This window comes from Liolophura sinensis, chromosome 1, assembly GCF_032854445.1.
Source record: "Liolophura sinensis isolate JHLJ2023 chromosome 1, CUHK_Ljap_v2, whole genome shotgun sequence".
Taxonomy (NCBI): domain Eukaryota; kingdom Metazoa; phylum Mollusca; class Polyplacophora; order Chitonida; family Chitonidae; genus Liolophura; species Liolophura sinensis.
Genome location: NC_088295.1, coordinates 86,559,155 through 86,584,022, shown reverse-complemented (window position 1 = coordinate 86,584,022; position 24,868 = coordinate 86,559,155). Strand labels below are relative to the sequence as shown.

The following is a 24,868-nucleotide window of genomic DNA, read 5'->3' as shown; positions in this document are numbered from 1 at the left end:
GTATAAAGATCCTATCGGATAAGAGAGTACTGACACCCCACCCTGTCACAGTATAGAGATCGGATAAGAGAATACTGACACCCCACCCTGTCACAGTATAGAGATCTGATAAGAGAATACTGACACCCCACCCTGTCACAGTATAGAGATCTGATAAGAGAGTACTGACACCCCACCCTGTCACAGTATAGGGATCTGATAAGAGAGTACTAACAACCCACCCAGCTCGATAAATGCAGTACGTTTTTAGATACCACCCTGAACATTTTGTTTAAAGGCTAACAAAGAAGTCTAATTTGATTCCTGTTCATGCTCGATAATTTTTCATTTATATGACGGCTGCCAGCTTTATTGGTGGAGGAGAAGGGAGTACCTGAGCTAAACCACTAACCTTTGGTTTTATTAATGGCAAAATTTTCCTTCAGTAACATGTATCATATCAGTGGAAAAGAAGCAGTCTGTGAACTTCATGTAAAAACACACAAGAGGGTGTCACTGACCCCTTCTTGTTACCATGACCTCCAAGTGCAATGGAATTAGGGCTATCGGAATCTATAACCTGGAAAACTCCCTGTTTGAGAGAAGGACAGAACCAACTCCTCTACAAAATTCTCAGTTATGACTCATGACTGTGGTTGGGATAGCTCTGTCTGGGTGTTATCCACGGAAGGATGGTATAATTTAATGGATTATATTACGGGGTTATGGGCTGTGTCGCTGAACTGCTTTCCCCTAGACAAAACCCAGATGGCGCTATGCTTGTCACGGGCCGTAACTCAGTGTTGTTTCCCATTGCAAGGCAAACTCGTCCACAACCGAATCAGCAAAATTAAAACCCCACATATAATTCAGCTGTGAAATCAACACTAATTTCAAATGGATCTTTTAATAAGGATTTAGCTAGCTATTGTAAGATCAATCCACATAGAAACAGGCAACTCTAGTTTCCAAAAACAGTAATATAGGTTTATTAACAAGCCAATAAAAAATGAATTATTTGAAATTGTACAACTTGGCTGTAGTTAAACCATAATACTAATGCAGTATTAAATACATTCGTGTTGATTATCTCACTCCAATTGATTACTAAATTCACTGAACTAAAGTCAAATGTCACGCCTTTAGTAATAAATGTGCACCAACATATTCTGATACCATAAAAAAGGCAAAGCGGGCCTAAGGAGGTACATTTATTGCACAATGATGACGAGTTTGGAGAAACTTTACAAAAATCTTCCCCATTCTCACTTAGTATTCCATGGTCTTCAGTATTCACCAGTTAAATTCCTACTGGCATGGCCAGTATAATATCAGCCTGAGTTCTAGGTAACCCGTACACTTCCGTACTATTCCACAATAAAAGATTACTGTTAATAAGGACTGGGTGTCAGGTGAACAGAGCTATTCTGACAGAGGATATACATGTCATTTTAATTCAGCATTCATGATTAGAAGAAAATTCTGAATAACCCAAATCCTACCCCAAAAACCACAGATATGGAGCATGTGATGGTACACTAGGGAAATGTTAACTTATCAGAGACAGGCTTAATGTTTGGACTCTTTTGTCTATAAAAGTAAAAACACTGTGCCAAGAGACATGTCCAAAATGTAAGGGAACTATTTTCGATTATGTTTAATATTTCTGAAAAAGTTTCAGACATAGTAGACAATCGATGGACACTGAACTTATCCCCATTATTAAAGAGAAAGAAACATTAACAATGAAATAAGCACCAGTTAAATAACCATTGAGAACATCATCAGAAAACACCTTCACTTTATATTTATTAAGGTTTTTTCATAAATGAAGTCAAATATTCTGATTGTATGGTGGGTCTTATGGGCCATATCGTCAGCCATCGATGTCACACCCTTTTCTACATGTGCCCCTTTGAAAGGTGTAGAAACAGTTAGGCGAGGCTTTACATTCACATTCTGAATAAATTTCTTGTGAACCATACACATACATGTACCTGTGTGTGAGAAAATTAGCCTGACCCTGGATGTCTATTTCTGGGTTCAGGAGAGGTAGATGCAGGGTCAATCCTAAGTCACATCGAAGACCTTAAAAGAGGAAGTTGTAACTTCCTCACTTGGCATTCAGCATGAAGGGGATAGTGCAACGACTGGTTGACCCGAATCAGTATAATGGCTCAGGCGGGGCAGGGCGGCTTACTTGCCTTCAGTAAGGCATCTCAGTGAAGCAGCACTAGATAAAAGAGCGGTGGAAATCCATCCTATGACAAGGAGGCACATTACATGCACTCTACGGATCCCTTCGTCGTCTATTTCTGGGCCAGAAAGGAAGGTTGAGACATTAGTGACATACATTATCAATACGGTCTGTAGGACCCACTATACAATCAATATATTTGACTGCATATAACAAGAATTTAATCTAACGTAAGTAAATAAACCTAGTTTCAGAAACAGTTTTCAATCATCTTTCTTATGACCCTAATTTCATTTATACAGTGAAATAAAAAATCTGATTGTACTTGAATTTAAGCAGCTTTAAGTATAGTAAGATACACCATCCTATCTGGTGAGTTGAGGGGAGACAACTCTGTATGCGATTTGTGCTGCTATCAGACTGCTCCTGACACTTCCATGTTCATGGTTTTACATTGACAGTTTTATCCTTGGTAGTAAAAAAGTAGACAAAACTTGACAAAACCCCAAACAAGTCAGAAAATCTTACTCCTCTTAATGCAATTTATTTCCTGAACAATTTAAATTTTGAGCATAGTGTTGCTGTTTCCTGGAGTGAGGTGACTGAGCCATACAGGTAACTATCTCCCATTACACACCATACCACATGTGTAGGAAAGGTTCAAGAATTATACAGCTGTGAATAAATTAGGCTTTTCTCAAGGTTTCTTTGGTCATTCATTTTTGTGAAATTTAATATCACATTAGACCTGTATTTTTTCTTTCCCCGTTCTCATAAAGAAATAATCACAAACTATAACTGAAGTCCAGCAAACCTAATCAGCCATAATGGTTTAGTAAAGTGAGTGTACTGGTTACTGAGACAAGTTCTGTATTAGATATCTTTTACTGCTGCCCACTGCCCACTGCCCACTTTAGGTAAAGAACTCTTGACTAAAACCTTTACCTCTTAAACAGTTTGGGTTCAAAATTTGCCCTTTTAAACCTTGGTCTCCTCTTACTGTTTGAACAGTTTGGGTCAAATACCTCAAAATGCTGGTTGCGAGGAAACATGTCTCTGTAAATCCTGGTCATTTCTGATCCCTAGAATCGCAACACTTCACTTTGCTAGTTTGTGAAGAAATTTGCCACTGAAAATCCTGGTCACCTCTGATCTCTAGAATCGCAAAACTTCACTCTGCGAGTTTGTGAAGAAAAATGCCACTATGAACTCTGGTCATCTCTTACTGCTTGCACAGTTTGGGTTGGATGCTCCAAGCTGTCGGTTTGCGAGAAAATTTATCACTGTACACTCTGGTCACCTCTTACTGCTGGAATAGTTTGGGTCAGTCACGCCAATGTTCTGGTTTGTAAGAAAATCTGTCACTTGTAGGGAGCAGAGAGCATGAAAAATATCCTGCACTTTGATCTCCTGTGGATAGCTGTAACACAATCAGATGTATAGTCAAGTCATTTCTCCATACTAATAACTCACCTGGAGAATAGGTCTGTAATAAAACCTCACTATCAACTTAGAACTAATTTCTAATTGCTTTATTACCACAAAAACATAACCAATAAACATAAACTGCTGCACTGACCATGAACTACACACCTATTCATAGTGAAACTACAGAAATTTGGAATATTATTTTTCAGATGTTTGCAAGGTGTTTATTTAAGCACATCCTGAGGGCATTACTCTTTGTAGACTTAAAAAATTACACTTTTTGTGATGCTCTGAAACTGACCAATTTCATCAATATAGTTTTGTCTCCAACGTCTAATCATAAATGTGAATAAATTGCACTGAAAGTTGCTCTTTCATATGCAAACAGGTTGAGTAATTAGGGCAACTAAAAATTAATAAACTGAAGTTAAAATTTACGTACTTTGAATCAAAAGAAGCTGTAGCAAACGAATGTCTAATAACATCCTCCATAAAGCCTTTCATCACCTATGGGGAAAAAAATCAGATAACAGTTGACAACGAAATGGCTTTGAATTTAGTGGTTATGGAGATTAACATTCAGTAGCAAAAAACTTTGTGTATAAGACACGGTGTCTGACACAATGCTAACTATAAACAGTTTTAGCAGCTAACTAACTGATTACTACTACACCAACATCAGATCAGCTCTCACTGATATAATACATAACTGGCGATCACTTAACTCTTAACAAAGAAGCAGGAAAAAAACTGGCGAAGGCATCTTTGAATATTGTCCCTGTATGGTCAATGAGATCACAATCTACACTGACTTTAATACATAACTTTATCTGCATCAGTTGTAACAGTAAAATAGTGAGCACAAATGTATTAGCTTCTCATGTCAAATTTGTTTAACTAATACATTACAACAGAGACAGTGATTGCCAAGTCTGGTAATGAGACCTACCGTGAATAACACCTCCTCGGTGAAGCTCCCGGTCACACCCGGCTCTACCTCCCACGATCGGAACCTCAAGCCAACCTGTAAGGGTTAAAGGCAACTTCAACACTCAAATTTTAACTCTTTCTTCTTCTTAGACAGAATGGCAGAGTTTTACCATATTGTTTAGAATTGAAAATAATTTCTATTTAACACAACTTTAAACATCACAAAACTTTTAACATACTGGAGGCATTTGCTTGTTTCATTTTTAAATTACTACTTGATCATTCAATGTGCCATTTTCTGATATTTGCTTTATTTATTTACTTGATTGGTGTTTTACACCGTACTCAAGAATATCTCTCTTATACGACGGTGGCCAGCATTATGGAGAGAGGAAATCGGGCAGAGCCCAGGGGAAACTCATGACCTCATAATATGTTTGTACATGTACATGGATATTTACTATTATTAGGATTATGAAGAATGCTAAAATCACATTTAAATGTCAATTTGATTCAGTGGAAATCAAACTGACTTAAATCAATCTCTTAACATGACCTCATAAACAAAGTAAGCACATAAATTCTGGTATATTCGTACCTTCTTAGACAGCTCCTGGACAAAGACAGCCGTCTCAGACGCAGGGAGAATGCACACATCTCCATCTTCTTCTTCCTGTTTTATTTTTACTTTAACTCTGGAGACTGGCGGATCTGGACAATGAATACAACATAACATGTCAGTCACTGTCTGCATGACTGTATACTGCTGTAAGAAATAGGCTCAATCTTGTAGGTCACACAGTGAAGATTGATATGTGATCTTCCCTTCATCTGAAAATTGTCCAGCTCTAATGGTAAGTTCAAAATATATGGCAGAATATCAGCCTTCAAGAGTCACAGAAATGTTGAGATATCTTCAATGAGCTCAATGTTTTTTAGAGGTAGAATATACATGTATATATATTTGACGGAGTTCTCTTAAGTTGTTTACTGACAATCTGTTGTACTTAAATTTACTGGTAGTATTTTTAAATCCAAATGGATTTAAAAAATACAAACACCTAACATCTATCCTAGGCTTTCCAAACAAATTTACAAAATTAAACTGTCTTAAAGCTAAGTTTTGTCATTAGCAATTTTCTGAGGTCACATGGAACCAGAGCTTGCGCCTAAAAATGCACCTTTTAAACAGGAGAGTAACCTCAAGGGAGATAATTCAGTGTCGCCCTGCAATATTATTATACCTGCTAAAAGTTTTAGGAGTGCAATGCTTTGTGTTGTTGACGCTGTTGTGCCCCTTTTTATGTCCATATAAGTGAACAGGAAAGACAGAATTTCAACAACTAAATGCCACCTTTTATACAGCTATGTATTTTAAAATACCGCTCTACTATGATTATATCTAGCTGTGACAGCTTTCATTTGCCCAGAAACTGATCTGTACTGAAGGAGAAGCTGAAAACAATTTTTGAAGACTGCTTGTAAACTGTGAAACTGCTGGCAGTTTTAGTTTTATTTAATTATTTGATTGGTGTTTTATGCTGTACTCAAGAATATTTCACTTATACTACAGCAGTCAGCCTTATAGTGGGAGGAAACCGGGCAGAGCCCAGGGGAAACCCAAGACCATCCACAGGTTGTAGAGAGATCTTCCCACTTACAGCCAGAGAGCCAACCAGCATGAGCTGGACTTGAACTCACAGCAAACACACTGGTGAGAGCTTCCTGAGTTATTGCGCCTCTCTGAAACACTTACCACCTTGGCTGTGGAGGTCCTCACTGAAGTTTTAAATGAGATCTTTAGAAAACATACATGAATGTAAGACGTTAAGTAATCACTTATGTTTAGCCGATTCTGAGTAACTGCTGTAGAGTTTGTCTAATTTTTTTGCTTTCCCACTATGACTGATTTACCAAACTTAGCAATGCTTATGATGTCTATATCATCGCCATTCAAAGAGCTGTGCTTAATGACAGACTTACCAATGGTCATGATGTCTATATCATTGCCATCCACAGAGCTGTGCTTAATGACAGACTTACCAATGCTTATGATGTCTATATCATCGCCATTCAAAGAGCTGTATTTAATGACAAACTTACCAATGGTTATGATGTCTGTATCATCGCCATCAACAGAGCTGTGTTTAATGACAAACTTACCAATGGTTATGATGTCTATATCATCGCCATCCACGGAGCTGTGCTTAATGACAAACTTACCAATGGTTATGATGTCTGTGTCATCGCCATCAACAGAGCTATGCTTAATGACAGACTTATCAATGCTTATGATATCTATATCATCGCCATTCACTGAGCTGTGCTTAATGACAGACTTACCAATGCTTATGCTGTCTATATCATCACCATCCACAGAGCTGTGCTTTATGACAAACTTACCAATGCTTATGATGTCTGTGTCATCGCCATCAACAGAGCTATGCTTAATAACAAACTTACCAATGGTTATGATGTCTGTATCATCGCCATCCACAGAGCTGTGCTTTATGACAAACTTACCAATGCTTATGATGTCTATGTCATTGCCATCCACAGAGCTGTTTTTACCAATGCTGATGGCATCAATGTTAACCTCATCCGAAGAGCTATACTTACAAAATGACTTACCAATGCTGATGATCAATGTCATCCTCACCCAAAGAGCTGGAGAATGGCATAAAACACCAATCAAATCCACAGAGCTCTACTTAAGAACTGAGTTACAATGCAGATGATATTGATGTCATCTTCATTACACTGAGCTGACCTGAAGAACTGGCATGCCAGTACTGAGCTGTACTTGAAAACTAACTTACCAATGCTGATGATATCGATGTCATCTTCATCAGACTGAAATGTACTTGATGACTGAATAGCATCCAATGTACTCTGAATATTAGCAGATGTTGAGTAGCTGTTGTAGAGTTTGTATTCTTTTTCAGTTTTCTCAGCTGTGACTTGTACAGGAAACTTTTCTGCATTCAAAAGAAAAAGAGAGCTAAATCAGAACAAGAAATGAACCTGTCTCACTTATCATTACAGTATAACCAGACAGTTACAAAGTTTTAACATCCTGTAGCCTTTTTATGAAGATTTGAACTCTAACAGAAAACATGAGTTCACAAGTTGATATTTGAAATTTTATACAACAGAAACCAATAACAATAACAGGGCCACCAAGCTCAACTCACCAAGGTAGTGAGGACTAAAGGCATGAAGACGACACCAGCTGACAATCTGCCTGATGCTCCACAGTTGTTCCCCTTTAAATGTGGAGTTCTTCCCAATTAGCCGTAAAATATGCTGCCTTACACAAGAAGCTCTCTGCCACTGTAAGTCAAAGATATCAATGTCACAAGACAAAGCAACCAAAGTGGAAGTTTGTTTCATAACAGTTGAAGAAGGCCTAAAAAAAAAAAATATACAAGGACCATCCAACAGAAAGATGGGTAAAAATGTCATGACATATTCTAGCTTCATGTAATACAATCATAAGTGACACAATCACAGAAGAAAATTATGTATATGTGGGTAAATAATTCGAAATACTGTTTCAGCTGATCTGGACAAACATTAACACCAAAGACATTAGCCAGAAATTCAGACAATATTTGTCTTCATTTGATCTGGGCAAAAATTGACACCACAAACATTAGCCAGAAATTCAGACAATTTGTCTTCATTTGATCTGGGCAAACATTGACACCAAAGACATTAGCCAGAAATTCAGACAATTTGTCTTCATTTGATCTGGGGAAACATTGACACCAAAGACATTAGCCAGAAATTCAGACAATTTGTCTTCATTTGATCTGGGCAAAAATTGACACCAAAGACATTAGCCAGAAATTCAGACAATTTGTCTTCATTTGATCTAGGCAAAAACTGACACCAAAGACATTAGCCAGAAATTCAGACAATTTGTCTTCATTTGATCTGGGCAAAAATTGACAACACAGACATAAGCCAGAAATTCAGACAATTTGTCTTCATTTGATCTGGGCAAAAACTGACACCACAGACATTAGCCAGAAATTCAGACAATATTTGTTCAGTTGATCTAGGCAAAAGGTGACACCAAAGACATTAGCCAGAAATTCCGACAATATTTTTTCAGCTGATCTGGGCAAAAATTGACACAAAAGACATAAGCCAGTAATTCAGACAATTTGTCTTCATTTGATCTGGGCAAAAATTGACACCAAAGACATTAGCCAGAAATTCAGACAATATTTGTTCAGTTGATCTGGGCAAAAGGTGACACCACAAACATTAGCCAGAAATTCAGACAATATTTTTTCAGTTGATCTGGGCAAAAATTGACACCACAGACATTAGCCAGAATTTCAGACAATATTTTTTCAGTTGATCTAGGCAAAAATTGACACCACAGACATTAGCCAGAAATTCAGACATTATTTGTTCAGTTGATCTAGGCAAAAATTGACACCACAGACATTAGCCAGAAATTCAGACAGTTTTTTTTCAGTTTATCTGGGCAAAAATTGACACCACAGACAATAGCCAGAATTTCAGACAATATTTTTTCAGTTGATCTAGGCAAAAGTTGACACCACAAACATTAGCCAGAAATTCAGACAATATTTTTTTAGCTGATCTGGGCAAAAATTGACACCAAAGACATAAGCCAGTATTCAGACAATTTGTCTTCATTTGATCTGGGCAAAAGATGTGACACCACAGACATAAGCCAGAAATTCAGACAATATTTTTTCAGCTGATCTGGGCAAAAATTGACACCAAAGACATTAGCCAGAAATTCAGACAATATTTGTTCAGTTGATCTAGGCAAAAATTGACACCACAGACATTAGCCAGAAATTCAGACAGTATTTTTTCAGTTGATCTGGGCAAAAATTGACACCAAAGACAATAGCCAGAATTTCAGACAATATTTTTTCAGTTGATCTAGGCAAAAGTTGACACCACAAACATTAGCCAGAAATTCAGACAATATTTTTTCAGCTGATCTGGGCAAAAATTGACACCACAGACATAAGCCAGTAATTCAAACAATTTGTCTTCATTTGATCTGGGCAAAAATTGACACCACAGACATTAGCCAGAAATTCAGACATTATTTGTTCAGTTGATCTGGGCAAAAACTGACAACACAGGCATTAGCCAGAAATTCAGACAATATTTTTTCAGTTGACCTGGGCAAAAATTGACACCACAGACATAAGCCAGAAATCCAGACAATATTTTTTCAGTTGATCTAGGCAAAAATTGACACCACAGACATTAGCCAGAAATTCAGACATTATTTGTTCAGTTGATCTAGGCAAAAATTATCACCACAGACATAAGCCAGAAATTCAGACAATATTTTTTCAGTTGATCTGGGCAAAAATTGACACCAAAGACAATAGCCAGAATTTCAGACAATTTGTCTTCATTTGATCTGGGCAAAAATTGACACCACAGACATTAGCCAGAAATTCAGACATTATTTGTTCAGTTGATCTGGGCAAAAACTGACAACACAGGCATTAGCCAGAAATTCAGACAGTATTTTTTCAGTTGATCTGGGCAAAAATTGACACCACAGACAATAGCCAGAATTTCAGACAATATTTTTTCAGCTGATCTAGGCAGAGTTGACACCACAAACATTAGCCAGAAATTCAGACAATATTTTTTCAGTTGATCTAGGCAAAAACTGACAACACAGACATTAGTCAGAAATTCAGACAACATTTTTTCAGTCCACTCACATGCAGAAGTCAGTCATTACCAAGGAAATATATATACTTCACTAATCATTCTTTCCATTATGCATTTATCTGACCGTTGCTAAAGCGATTTTCAAGAATTCTTCACTTATACAAAGGCTGTCAGTTTTATACATGTAGGAAATCGGAATGCAGGTGGTAACTGCTGACCTGTGGTATGTTATTGACAAACTTTGCCCACATCCAGATACATGTATCCACACCTTATCAGTGGAACACAAGTAGTGAGGCATGAAGGTGGTAACTGCTGACCTGTGGTATGTTATTGACAAACTTTGCCCACATCCAGATACATGTATCCACACCTTATCAGTGGAACACAAGTAGTGAGGCATGCAGGTGGTAACTGCTGACCTGTGGTATGTTATTGACAAACTTTGCCCACATCCAGATACATGTATCCACACCTTATCAGTGGAACACAAGTAGTGAGGCATGCAGGTGGTAACTGCTGACCTGTGGTATGTTATTGACAAACTTTGCCCACATCCAGATACATGTATCCACACCTTATCAGTGGAACACAAGTAGTGAGACATGCAGGTGGTAACTGCTGACCTGTGGCACGTTGTTGACAAACTCTACCCACATCCAGATACATGTATCCACACCTTATCAGTGGAACACAAGTAGTGAGGCATGCAGGTGGTAACTGCTGACCTGTGGCACGTTGTTGACAAACTCTACCCACATCCAGATACATGTATCCACACCTTATCAGTGGAATACAAGTAGTGAGGCATGCAGGTGGTAACTGCTGACCTGTGGCACGTTATTGACAAACTCTACCCACATCCAAATACATGAGTCAACACCTTATCAGTAGAACACAAGTAGTGAGGCATGCAGGTGGTAACTGCTGACCTGTGGCACGTTGTTGACAAACTCTACCCACATCCAGATACATGAGTCAACACCTTATCAGTAGAACACAAGTAGTGAGGCATGCAGGTGGTAACTGCTGACCTGTGGCACGTTAGTGACAAACTCTACCCACATCCAGATACATGTGTCCACACCTTATCAGTAGAATACAAGTAGTGAGGCATGCAGGTGGTAACTGCTGACCTGTGGCATGTTATTGACAAACTCTACCCACATCCAGACACATGTATGCACACCTTACACTGTCCTGCTGTTAATCACAACAAAAGCCACTTACAATACTGCCACTTTCAATAACAATACTGCTAATTTACCTCTGAAGCCCTTCTTTTGCCCACATTCCACTTCAGCCAGTCCTCTACAGCTCTAGCACAATATGGGTGATCACTTCGATCTGTAACGCGGCAAGGCAGAAATTTGGGTTGAAGTATTAAATTGTTTCTTTCTGATGTAACAGGTAATTTATTTTTTTATCTGTCCAAAAATTTCACCACCTGCTAACAAATCACAAAAATAGTGTGCTGGAGTGGACCTGTTACATCACACAGGGGACTTTTGTTTTCATCTGTCACTCAGTATAATTAACTCTCTGTGCCAGTTGGACAGTCTATTTAGAAAGTAGAAATAGCACAGCAATATTAAAGTAGAGGTAGTACGCCAAAAAGACTAAACTGGCAATTCACAAAGCACGAACAAAGTCCTGTAAATTACCACTGTCTCCTATGACAACATGAACATATGACAGATGGACTATTTGGTGTTTTACGCCATACTCAAGAATATTTCACATATACAACTGCAACCAGTTTTATGGTCAGAGTAAACCAGGCCGAGCTCTGGAGAGACCCACGATCATCATACACAAAATGCTGGAAGACCCTGCTGGATTTGAACACACAGCAACCGCATTGATGGGAGGGTCCTGAGTTATTGTGCTGCACTAGCACACTAATCACTCGGCCACTTATGTTACTACATGGGGAGTAGGACCAACATCAAATCTTGCTGGGTTTCTTGAGACATCTTTGATGGCATGATCAAGTGCAAACTACTCAAGTTATACATTTCTGAACACCATAAAGATTACCAATACAGCTTTTGAGTCCCTGAATGGTAAAGGTTACTCATTTAACCACACTCAGGTGTGTAAACTGAGTGTGTGTACAAAGTCTGAGCTCTCACCTGAGGTTGTGCTAACAATAGGGTAGTGTTTGACGACCGTTCTCACCAGCGTATACATGTCATTCATATCCTCCAGCCTTCAAACAGAACAAACTACAATTCAGCTTCTCTGTTAGAACATGAGTATATACATGTATAACATCAATATTAGTTGTTAGCTAAGATGCATTTATTTTTTCAGCAGTTTTCAAAATAACACCATATTCAGGAATATTTCACTTATATATACATACAAACTGTGGTCATGGACGAGAGAAAGCTGGAGAGAGAGCAGGGGAAAGCACTGTTCCTCTCCAGGTACATATAGGTGACTGAGCAATAAGAGGAGGAGAGAAAGCCAGAGAGAGAGAGCAGGGGAAAGCACTGTTCCTCTCCAGGTACATGTAGGTAACTCAGCAATAAGAGGAGGAGAGAAAGCCAGAGAGAGAGCAGGGGAAAGCACTCTTCCTCTCCAAGTACATGTAGGTGACTGAGCAATAAGAGGAGGAGAGAAAGCCAGAAGGAGAGCAGGGGAACGCACTGTTCCTCTCCAGGTACATGTAGGTGACTGAGCAATAAGAGGAGGAGAGAAAGCCAGAGAGAGAGCAGGGGAAAGCACTGTTCCTCTCCAGGTACATGTAGGTGACTCAGCAATAAGAGGAGGAGAGAAAGCCACAGAGGGAGCAGGGGAAAGCACTGTTCCTCTCCAGGTACATGTAGGTGACTCAGCAATAAGAGGAGGAGAGAAAGCCAGAGAGAGAGCAGGGGAAAGCACTGTTCCTCTCCAGGTACATGTAGGTGACTCGGCAATAAGAGGAGGAGAGAAAGCCAGAGAGAGAGCAGGGGAAAGCACTCTTCCTCTCCAAGTACATGTAGGTGACTGAGCAATAAGAGGAGGAGAGAAAGCCAGAGAGAGAGCAGGGGAACGCACTGTTCCTCTCCAGGTACATGTAGGTGACTGAGCAATAAGAGGAGGAGAGAAAGCCACAGAGGGAGCAGGGGAAAGCACTGTTCCTCTCCAGGTACATGTAGGTGACTCAGCAATAAGAGGAGGAGAGAACGCCAGAGAGAGAGCAGGAAAAAGCACCGTTCCTCACCAGGTACATGTAGGTGACCGAGCAATAAAAGGAGGAGAGAAAGCCAGACGGAGAGCAGAGGAAAGCACTGTTCCTCTCCAGGTACATGTAGGTGACTGAGCAATACGAGGAGAGAAAGCTGGAGAGAGAAGGGGAAAGCACTCTTCCTCTCCAGGTACATGTAGGTGACTGAGCAATAAGAGGAGGAGGGAAAGCTGGAGAGAGAGCAGGGGAACGCACTGTTCCTCTCCAGGTACATGTAGGTGAATGAGCAATAAGAGGAGGAAATTATTTGATTGGTGTTTCACATCAAACTCAAGGAAATTTCACCTGCACCATCTGAAAGGCAGCTACTATTATGGTGAAAGGAAACAGCACAGAGCCCGGGGGAGCAAGCAACCGTCTGTAGGGTGCTGGCAGACCTTCCCATGTATGGCCAGAGAAAAAGCCATCATCAGCTTGACTTGAGCTCACAGCCTTTGCATTGTTGAGAGGTTCCAGGGTCACTGTGCTTTACACAATGGTATCCAAATACCTACTGAATAACCTAGTGCTCTTTACAATGGATGGAACATGGAGTTAACAATGAAATAATTAACTGTACAGTGGGACGAGACAAAATCGTTAAGGCAATGTGAGTTGATGAACATGTGTATGATCTTGTGTTTACGATTAGTAAACCCAGCGTCTTATTGCACTCACCTTATATTGACAGTCTGTTCACTTTTCACTTCACTCTTGTTTTTCTTGCCCAAAATAATCCTGTTCTTAGCTTCACCTGTCCTTTGTTGAGACAGAAGTGAGACATCACCATCTCCTTTGTCTCGTTTTCTAGAATACCTGGATGTAAGCTGCACAGGTTTAAAGTTTCCTGACTTTGTCAGGTAATTGGGGTTCATGAAAACACTGTTCATAGTTCCAGCACTGGTTGTAGCAGTGCAAGTCAGAGCAGATGTTGCTGCAGTTTGTAATGGTGATGCTGATAGGTGCAAATTACCCAATGCATGATTCACAGAAGTCTTTGATAGATGATTGGACAAATTCACCAAAGTCTGACCAATCACAGGTTTTGCTGCTTGGCTGTTACCTCCGACAGTATTGGTCAATACTGCTGGCTGTGTCTGCTTGTTGCTCTGTTGCTCAGGGATGAGCTGAAGCAGGTAATGCTGGTTGCCGATGGTTGCAACCATTGTTTGATGAGTTTTTGCAGGAGAAGTCTTAATCTGTGAGGTGGACAGCTCAGAAGAAGCTGCACCTGTACTTACGGCCATATTTGTTGCATGTGCTGCAGGTTTAGTTAATCTCGACATGGGCAGACCCTTGTTCAGGAGTATAGTTGTGCCAGTTTTGAGGACTCGTCCAGAGTTGATCACACTAGAAGCAGAGGACTGGACAGGCTGAGAGGTAGAATTACACCCTTCATTCTTCACAAGACTTCCCAAGTTCACTGAACTGACTGAACCGCTCGTTTGAGCTGGCATTCGCGGCGACGACCCGGTTATAACAAGTTTAGCGGCCGATGGTTGAGCTTTAGGAGCTGACCCAGGCCTTAGGAGCCCTTGGGCTCTGGCGGTTGCCCCAGGCAGAGACTGGGTCTGAGGCCTCGGGGTGCTTCCTATAATTAGGTTTGTCACCCCTGTAGGACTCCTTGACAACACAAAATTTGCAGCTGACGCCTGAGGAGGAGCTGACCCTGCACTTGACACAGATAATCCTCCGACTGAGACAGGTTTGGTTGCCCCCTGGGACCCCAGGGAAGGCTGCACCAGACTCATGCCCCCAATGCCTCCGATGACTGCCGTAGTCTTACCCACAGAGGCTGAGTTACCCTGTAGTAGCGAGATAGTCTTCTGAGAGTTCTGGGTTAAGAATATCAAGGGTTGCTTTGCCTTCGGGCAACTCGCAATGGTGGAGACTTTAATGTCCTTAGGGTTGTTCGTGGGTGCTTGAGGTGAGGTCTTGACCGGTGAGGTCACAGTGTTCAATGTCAACAATCCAGACTCCCCAGCTGCTTTTGTCACGGACACTGTGGCTGTCTGTTTCACAGAGTTCATTTTTGGTGGCCGTAACAGCGATGTGGAATTTGGAAAAGACGGAAGAGAAACAGGAGACGTAGTTTCCATGGTTGAGACTGATGTTCCAGCCACCGGCAAAGATTTCCCTGGAGAAATGGACCCAAGCTGTACTGAGCGACCTAGCAGGTTGTTCTTCTTGTTTGGACTCTGCTGGCTGCTCAGTCCAGTCAACTGTGGCAGCAGTTGCTGAGGAATGAGGTAGATTTTACCCTGGTTGTCTACACATCTCACGTACACCATGCCCTGGCTTCCTGAAGCCGAAAGGCCAGGGGAAACTTGTGCATAAGGCATCGTCACAGTCGTTCCTTCTGACAACGCAGATGTCGTTGTGGTTGTGCCTGCCTGGGATGGTGAGACAATAACCTTGGAAGGTGAAAGTACAGCTGAGACATCCGTAAGTTGTGCCTTTTTAGGGGTTAGCTCTCCAGTCTGAGGCAGTTTCACAGGAGATTTGACCCCTGCAGTCAGTGCTGACTTTGTGCTCACTGCTGATGTTTCACACCTGTCAGATGAATGAACAGGATCCTGTTTACCTGGACTACTCGAATGGCCATCACATGTAACATTTATGTCACCGGCACCTGAAGAGACAGTCGTTTCACATTTATCTAAAGCCCGCAGCAGTTCACTGTCTTCCTGTCTGCATGATTTTGTCCGAGTCTTTAGACTACATGTAGTGCTATCATTTGGTACAGATGACTGAATACAGTTTACTTTGTCCTCTGTAACTTTGTCTGCAAACTTCTCCTTGCCCGAATTTATTTCTTGGTTCTTTTTCAAACAGTCCTTAAAAGACAAGAGTGCTGTCTCTTGCCTGTCACTAATTTTGACAGCAACTGGTTTGTGAGCTTCTATCTGTTTTTCAAGCTGCTTTTCTCTTTCAATTTCCACATCAACATGCTAGAATGAAAAAAAAGAAAACAATATTTTCAACGAATTTGACAAACAATGCTACCCTCATACACCAGTTGAAAGATGATAAATGATGTAACACAATACTTTGATAAGGCCCACACAATGCCTTCATGATGGGCAGGAGCAAGGACAAACTTTACGAGTCAATTATCAATTTTCCTTCATCTTGTAGATTTTTTTTCTTTGCTCTTCTGATTTCTATTTTGCAGGACATCTCTAAAGTGGATTGTCTGGTGCTTACATTGGTGAAATTAACCACATGTGTGAAGACTGAAAAGACGTGAAATATTGGAATTACCATGAGGGACAACTGAGGTCATGACCTACCAATCAATGTTGTTCACGATCAATTAAAGACCAGTAAAGCCTTGCCAATTACATTCACACAGACAGCTTCACCATACTTACTGTTTCGGACCCCAGAGTTTGTAGGCCTGTATATGTTCTGTCCAACTGGAAAATTTAACAGAACAGTCTTTTTAATATGATCATTAAGTATACAAATTGTAAATTTCAAAAACTTTTAATATGAAGATTTTAATATCTTTTTCAATGATAAGAAACAGGAAAAGTGTAAACAAATAAACTGAATGAATACTCTTCAAAGAAACACGGCGAACAGCAAACAACAACATTTTTACAGGATCAGACAAATCATTAAATATCTTATTGGCTGTTTTCTGTATAACTGCGTACATTGTCCAAACCATCACCTTAAGATGGTGGATCAGATCCACTTTCTTGTTCCTGCTGTCTTTGAAGTGTAGCTGAATCCTAACTGGGAACTCCCCCCAGCCTCTGCGGGTCAGGTGAAAGGGTGGGGGTGCTGTAGGCAAGAAGGTTTCAGGACAAGTCATCTACATCAAACTATCAGCACAAACAGCTAGGTGCTGTTGGGACTAAACAGGCAGCATGTTTTGAAGGGAGTTCTTGTATCTCTAACCCAAAGTACTAAGCTCAATTTTTCAAATGACAAAACTTCTTCAAACCAAGCCTGCTTACGCTGTACACGGAAAATATAAAGGACACACCGTTTAAGTCATGTGCAGTTCGATAACTGTTTTCAACAAACCACATTCAGTTATTCACTTTATACTTATTTATTTATCTGATTGGTTTTTTACGCTGTACTCAAATATATTTCACCTGTACAGGTATGACGATGGCCAGCATTATAGTGGGAGGAAACTTGGCAGATCCAGGGCAACCCATGACCTATTACTTAATATGTCCTGGCAGCCACACATTCTCCACAAAATAATTTCATCTTAAGTCTGATTATAACCAAAAAAAAGAACACTCGTAAGAAGCCAAAACACACATGTATATGAGATCCTCAAGTAACCCTCATTCAGGCAGACAGCTAACATAACTACCAGGCTCACCCACCTAATCTCTACCAGGTCATTAGGCCTGTAACTTGGGTGAAGGAAGAACCAAACTTTCTTCACAAAGTGTTCAATGTTAGGCTCCTCTTGGGTCCCCTCACATAGACCATCCACTTGTGGGTTGACGGGTCATTGTCCTCGCGTTTGTCCTCAGGAATATACCTGGAATGTCAACTATCTTTTAAGCTTTCTTTTTTAACAATGACATGGCCATATAACATCAATTACCAGCAAGTTTCAAGCATTTTAACACAACACTTTAAACAAAATATGTATACAGTGTGTATGGGCAAAGAGATCTACTTGATTAGGACACACCTTGTAACACTGAGCTATATGTATGATGACGATCACTTATAGACTGACTCAGAGGGTCTATCGGGTTAAGCCACTTGGTAAAACACTGAGTGCTGTTCTTGAAGGCCACTTATAGACTGGGACAGCCTTACTCATAAGATATAACTGGTCAAGGTGGAAGGGTGAAGTGCTGTAGGGGAGAAGGATCAGCACAAGTAATTTAACACCAAACTGATATAACTGTATACAAATCAGGAGCCAGGTGCCAGGTGCCATTGGGACTCTAATTAAGAGGTGATGAAACAGACACCATCAACTGAAGTAGTTCTTGTGTAAATTTATTTTTTGTGTTTGAAATAAACACTATATTTATTTATTTGATTGGTGTTTTACACCGTACTCAAAAATATTTCATGTACACAACAGCGGCCAGCATTATGGTGGGAGGAAACCGGGCAGAGCCCAGAGAAACTGAATTGGTGAGAGGCTGCTGGGTCACTACACTGCGCGCTAACCAACTGAGCCACTAAACACTATATCTAAGCCACGTGTTAGAACATGGAGTACTGACTGTCTATGAAGGAGGTCACTTATAAACTGATGTTGGCTTACTTAGCAGGTCTAATTGGTGATGTCTCTTGATAAAATACCATGCATGAAGACTGATGCAGCCTTACTTTGATAGATTTCCCACAATAATCCTCTTCTTCAACTTGAACCTCGCTCCCCTCCCACCTTCCTCAGCATCTCCCCCAGGTCCTGGTGTGAAGGCGATGACCTTCTCCTGAAGGCAAGGTCAAAAGAGAGATTTGGCCAAGCAGACAACATATATGGGTCTTTATCATATCCTAAAAATGATCACAAAGAAAATTTTTCTCTGGTATAAAACTTTGTGAAACTCAAGAAAGGAAAGTCTGTATCACAGTAACATCTTAAATATCAACGCAAACGCATGTGCAAACCTGAGATAGTTCCGGTGTCGTCTCCTGTTTTAAGGTTGGCTTCAGGGGTAACTCACGCTGTTTGGTCTTATTATCACTGGATGTGGAACCATTCTCTTCCACAGAAACACAGTTCACTCTCCTTGGTACCCCAACAGGTGCTTTCCCTATAATATGTTTTTTCACCGCAGGATGTATAGATTGGGTCTCCATTGTTGGCTTGCGCTGGAGTACATAATAACAAAACAAAACATTGAGCGCTTCTTCCCACTTACTTGTGGTTTATCACAGACAAGTATTTTTCAGGCCTACCAACCGCAACCCAACGGTTGAAATAAAATATAAAGTAAACAGTGTCTTGATGTTCAAAAAAAATTACAATGTGTGTAAAATGAACTAGACCAATGATACACACTGTAACCAAAATTTGAAAAATCCCTCATAAACACCTGTCAGTTCTTTGCTTGAATGTTTACTTGATGTTTAAACTTTTGAACATATCTGAGTAATATCTTTGACCACTGACACCAACATATTTATGGTGCTACATCACTAAAATACCAAATCCAAGACAACAAACTTGACATTTAACCCAATCAAAGTACAGTGACACCAGACATTACACTCAGACAAAACTGAAAGACACCAGACATAATGATGACATCCTGAAAGGTTGATTTATTGAGACCACAATCTAAAATAAAAACATGACATTTACATGTACCCCAGTCATAAATGAAAGACACCAGGCATAGTGATGACATCCTGAAAGGCTGATTTTATTTATTTATTTATTTGATTGGTGTTTTACACCGTACTCAAGAATATTTCACTTATATGACAGCAGCCAGCATTATGGTGGGTGGAAACCAGGCATAGCCCGGGGAAAACCCACGACCATTTGCAGGTTGCCGCATGACCTTCCCACTTACGGCCGGAGAGGAAGCCAGTATGAGCTGGACTTGAACTCACAGCGACCGCATTGGTGAGAGTGAGTGAGTGAGTGCTTGGGGTTTAACGTCGTACTCAACAATTTTTCAGTCATATGACGACGACGCATTGGTGAGAGACTCCTGGGTCATTAGGCTGCGCTAGCGTGCTAACCAACTGAGCCACAGAGGCCACAAAAGGTTGATATGAAGACAAAAACATGACACTTAACCCAGTCATAACTGAAAGACACCAGGCATGATGATGATATCCGGATATGTTAGGCAGAAGTATCCAAAGAGGTGTTACCTGAGAGGCCCTGGTTTGACCTGCAGAGCCGTAATAGTTAGCCACAATACACGCTCTCAGGCGGTCCATCATCATTCGAGCCTCAGACAACCTCTGTAACAATGACAACAACACACAAATCAATACATACCTATACTGCTGAATCTGGACCTATCAATAGCCCGGCAGCAGGGCCTTGACGTTATTTTATCAACGTCAAATGCTCCTTTCCCAGCCCATCATGATGACGCCACATTAAAGACAGTACAACCTTACAATTGTAACAATGCAGACGTTACGTTACAATCCATTCTGACATAACAAGGGCTTGAAGTCCTGCTTTGATAAAGGTGAGGATGCTAAACCTAATACAATGGGAAATCCTATCTACATATACATCTGTTTTCAAACACAACAAATGTTTAACAGTAGTTCAAAGAGCTAAGGCCCTATGTATTACATGATCCACAAATATTTTATTACTTTTTCTTTGAATCAACCTTCAATTTGACAAAAGTTGCAACACAATTACCTGATCAATTAAAGAGATTTCCATTTCCTTGTTTTGAACTTCTGTCAGGAATTCTTTTCTGATGATTGTCTCAATTTTTCTCTTTGTAGCTTCCTTAGCTGAGGAAATCAACAGTGTGTGGATATATGTACATACACACATTTACAATAAAAACTTCAATTAATTTATTTATCTGATTATTTATCTTATGGCATGCTCAAGAATATTTCACTTACACGAAGGCACCCCGCATTATTTTGGGAGAAAACCTAGGTACGCATGTGCCGGTAAATCAACACTTTTTCCCTACCATACAAGCCACCTAAACATGGGACTCTGTCATGTTTCTTATTACTTTCACCAGACAGGTGGAGTACAACTATCATTTAACTTAAGAGTGTGATACTTTTGACACAGAATTCTACATTTTTACAGAATTTTGAACGTTAGTACAGTTTTAACATTTTTCCTGAAGAGAGCATCATTGTGAGTCAAAATCAGAAAATGGCATCTTAGGTCCATTTGGAAAGAGTTATTATTTTCCCTTTGGTAGAACTCTTTATAACCGGTACACGGAAAATAGAGATACCCCACCCCTCCCTTCTGCACAGCTCTGTAACATGTCCTCAGAAGACAAAGTATCTGACACTAACCACCCTCCTCCAGGAGGCGCTGGCGTTTCGTTTGTCTCTCTGTCACATCTTCATAGTCAGGGTCAAGCTCAGATGGACGTCTTTTTCCAGACATACTGTGGCTGTGTTAGGAGCAGCAAAAAATCCATTTGTCTGAGAAGAATATATGTACAGATATTAGATACACTGCAACAAATATAGTCCTCAGAGACTAATGATTGCATTGCTATATATAAGGTCCATTACTGTCAACCACACATTTTTAATACTTACATATTTGATATTTATACTACTAGAAACATAATTTCATCCTCACATTTTTTTGTGTGTATAGGGTGACTGAGTGTTTAGTAAATCTGAAAATGCCTGCCTGCTTTATCACTGAGCCAATGTTCAACCCACATGAAAAAACTAACATTCTTCATGCCATTGTGAAGTATATGTACAAAGCCACACCTTAGCACACCAAATAAATACTGCACTACTGATACTCATCCAGTATCATCAGGGTTTGTCTAAAATCACAAGGCACAAAAAATCTTCATTCATAAACTAATCTTATAAGTAGTGCCATCATTAAAAAGTCTGTAATAAAGGGCTGCAGTCAGTTTTGACTTGCTGTTTGTTCACAAAACGGACACTAACTAAAAAAGATACAGACCAGTTACAGGCAATTCTGCCATACATGCAGAGAGACACCTACCCATCAGACACATAACAATCACAACGTCACGATGACAGCAATAGTACACAAGCCCACTGGTGTGGTTTTTTCCCTTCATAAATCTATATGGCTGAAGTTAAATACAGTTTGAAGTATTCTATTCATAAGCTTTAGAGTTATGATTTATTTATTTATTGATCTGATTGGTGTTTTACGTCATACTCAAGAATAATTCACTTATACGACGGCGGCCAGCATTACGGTGGGAACAGCCGCTTTAGAGCATTGATTCACAGGGTATGAAATTACTACATTGTATTAAAGGGGTTTACACATAGAAAGATCTGATACCTTCTATTTACAGCAAATGCAAACTTTTTTAATTTAAAGGATGCATGAAAATGCTCTACAAAAGGAAGAGTATTATTTTAAGGAAAACAAAGAAAGATATTTATTTATTTATTTATTTGATTGGTGTTTCACGCCCTACTCAAGAATATTTCACTTATATGACGGCAGCCAGCATTATGGTGGGAGGAAAACGGGAACAGCCTGGGAGAAACCCACGACCATCCGCAGGTTGCTGGCATGACCTTCCCACGTAACGGCCGGAGAGGAAGCCAGCATGAGCTGGACTTGAACTCACAACGACCACATTGGTGATAGACTCCTGAGTCATTATGCTGCGCGAGCGCACTAACCGACTGAGCCACGGAGGCCCCTAAAGAAAGATATGACCAAAAAAAAAAAAGAGACAAAAATTTTCACGTTTGAGGCATATTTTATACTTCTTGATAACTCTCCATTCTGTGTATATTTTCCATCAATGGTTGGAACTATTTGGAAATGACGTTGTAGATGAACAATAAGAGAAAGCAGAACCAGCTTAGCACTGTCCAATTCGGGCTCTCTTCCACAATAATGTTGTTTTGACAACATTTGCCATAGACTTCACCATGTCAGGATACTAAATTTCCCGATCTGACCACTAAGGTTATCAGAAAACCATAGCGGTGGGGTGAGTGCGGAAAGCAGGTCTTTAGATTGGTGTCTTTTATTTGTGCGAGACTTGTTTGATAACACAGAGAACCGGCCTGGACCTTCCTTGAGTACGAAATTAATACTGTTAGCGTCGAGACTCCAACGACGCTAGGCCAATATAAGAAAAGGGGTCTTTCGGGATACGCAACTTGTAATGTGATGAAACTGTGATCAATTCCAGCACAAAGGGGCTTTGGAAGTTAGAAATCTGTACACTCAGATCTAAAACAGAATAAAACATCACACCATATGCCCAAAACAACACTAAACTATTGCGCACCCCTTGTTTATTGTAGAACACACAAACCAGAAGAACAACAACAACATGGGCATTCTCGAATCAAGTAGCTGTCACTGTTCTTTTGATGGACAGTGTACAATTTGCTGTCATTGATCGTCACATTATTATTTTTATCTAAACGCTTGTCCCATCTGGATCATAGAAAGATCACTACCCAAGAGAGAGCGATCGTTTTCACACGGTCAGTTAACCTACCCTCACACGTTTTCATGGGCCGCCATTTTACGTCGTAAGACTCGTTCTCGCGAGGCATGCGACAGGTTCCCGCGAAATATTGCCATTTGCTGGGGAAGCACTCAGTTTTTGCTTTCTCTTGTCACGACATTCCTACACAAATCGATGAAAACATAACTGAAGGTGCTCTTCTGAATGAAAATAATAACATGTCACTTTTGTCCTTTACTTCCAACTTTCAAATGTTTATTTATGTAGGCTACCAATTATTTTTTTAACCTTTTTAAGTGTTGGTGCCAACTTAAGCCTAGGTCTGTATGTTGTGTGTAAGGTTATTGTTTTCAAATAAAATCACTTCTTGTTTTTGACAGAAAACTATTTGTCAATCGTAAATACAAAATCAAGACAATTTAGCAAATCCTCTATATAACGATAGTACTGTTTGTAAATTTAGTTAAGCATATATACTAATTACGTCATATTCGCATATGCGTTACAAGTATGTAGGCCGAAATGATATATATTTTATGTCTCCACAGTAGTTTCTGTTTGTGTATATGTCTTAAACTGTTGCGCGAATCTTGGGAGCCTGGAGTCTAGATTTTGAATTCTTTATTCACATGAATAAAAGTATTTTTTTATATATTTATTTTTCATCAACACTATTTCAAAGGATGAAGCAGGTCTGCGTGAATTACATTTATTCAAGGAAATGAGTGTTTAATTGTATTTCATTTAGAATACAACTTTTTAAAATTATTTTGTTTCCACGAAAGTTCATCTGAGAAGATAATGGTTATACGTATATCAGAAAAAGGGTCACCAGCTGCGCGAATCTATATAGGCCTACATGTAGCTATCTAGAGTTAAAATAAGTGATTATCCGAAAAAGCTGGTAAAAACAAAGCAGTGAAATAATTCTAATGGAATAGGTGATCTGCCAACACACAAATTTCACTACAATAAATTACATTTTTTTATCATTTTGTTTTTAAGACAGATCAACAGAGAAGGTAACGGATTTGTAACCGTATCACAGATAAACAATTAAATGGTGGGTTCTTCAGCAGGTGCGCGGGCTAAGGGTCAACATGAATGGTCATCCAGAAAAGCTCGGTAAAATAAAACAGTAGAAAATAGGGTAAGTGACCATCAACGTACACACTTCTGTATGGATCTATAATAATGCCACGTATAAATGCCACTGGGTTGTTTCCAGACAGAAGACGCTCAAATTAAATGCATGAATTATTTATTTGACCCTCCAACGACTGGCTGTCGGTGGGTTTACCCGAT

At 39.9% G+C, this 24,868-nt stretch overlaps 1 protein-coding gene across 1 annotated transcript; it reads right to left on the bottom strand.

Moving 5' to 3' along the window:
• Positions 1–944: 944 nt before the first annotated feature.
• Positions 945–23,607, bottom strand: LOC135464977 (YEATS domain-containing protein 2-like). The gene is given in 19 exon segments (XM_064742569.1): positions 945–3,596; positions 4,047–4,111; positions 4,554–4,628; positions 5,133–5,245; positions 7,354–7,512; positions 7,729–7,867; positions 11,493–11,572; positions 12,361–12,437; positions 14,118–16,390; positions 16,814–16,858; positions 17,119–17,231; positions 17,787–17,879; positions 17,882–17,955; positions 18,768–18,874; positions 19,053–19,256; positions 20,271–20,363; positions 20,782–20,879; positions 21,414–21,545; positions 23,594–23,607. Coding segments are annotated over 18 exon segments (4,026 nt in total). The 5' UTR covers positions 21,508–21,545; positions 23,594–23,607; the 3' UTR covers positions 945–3,472.
• Positions 23,608–24,868: the final 1,261 nt, after the last annotated feature.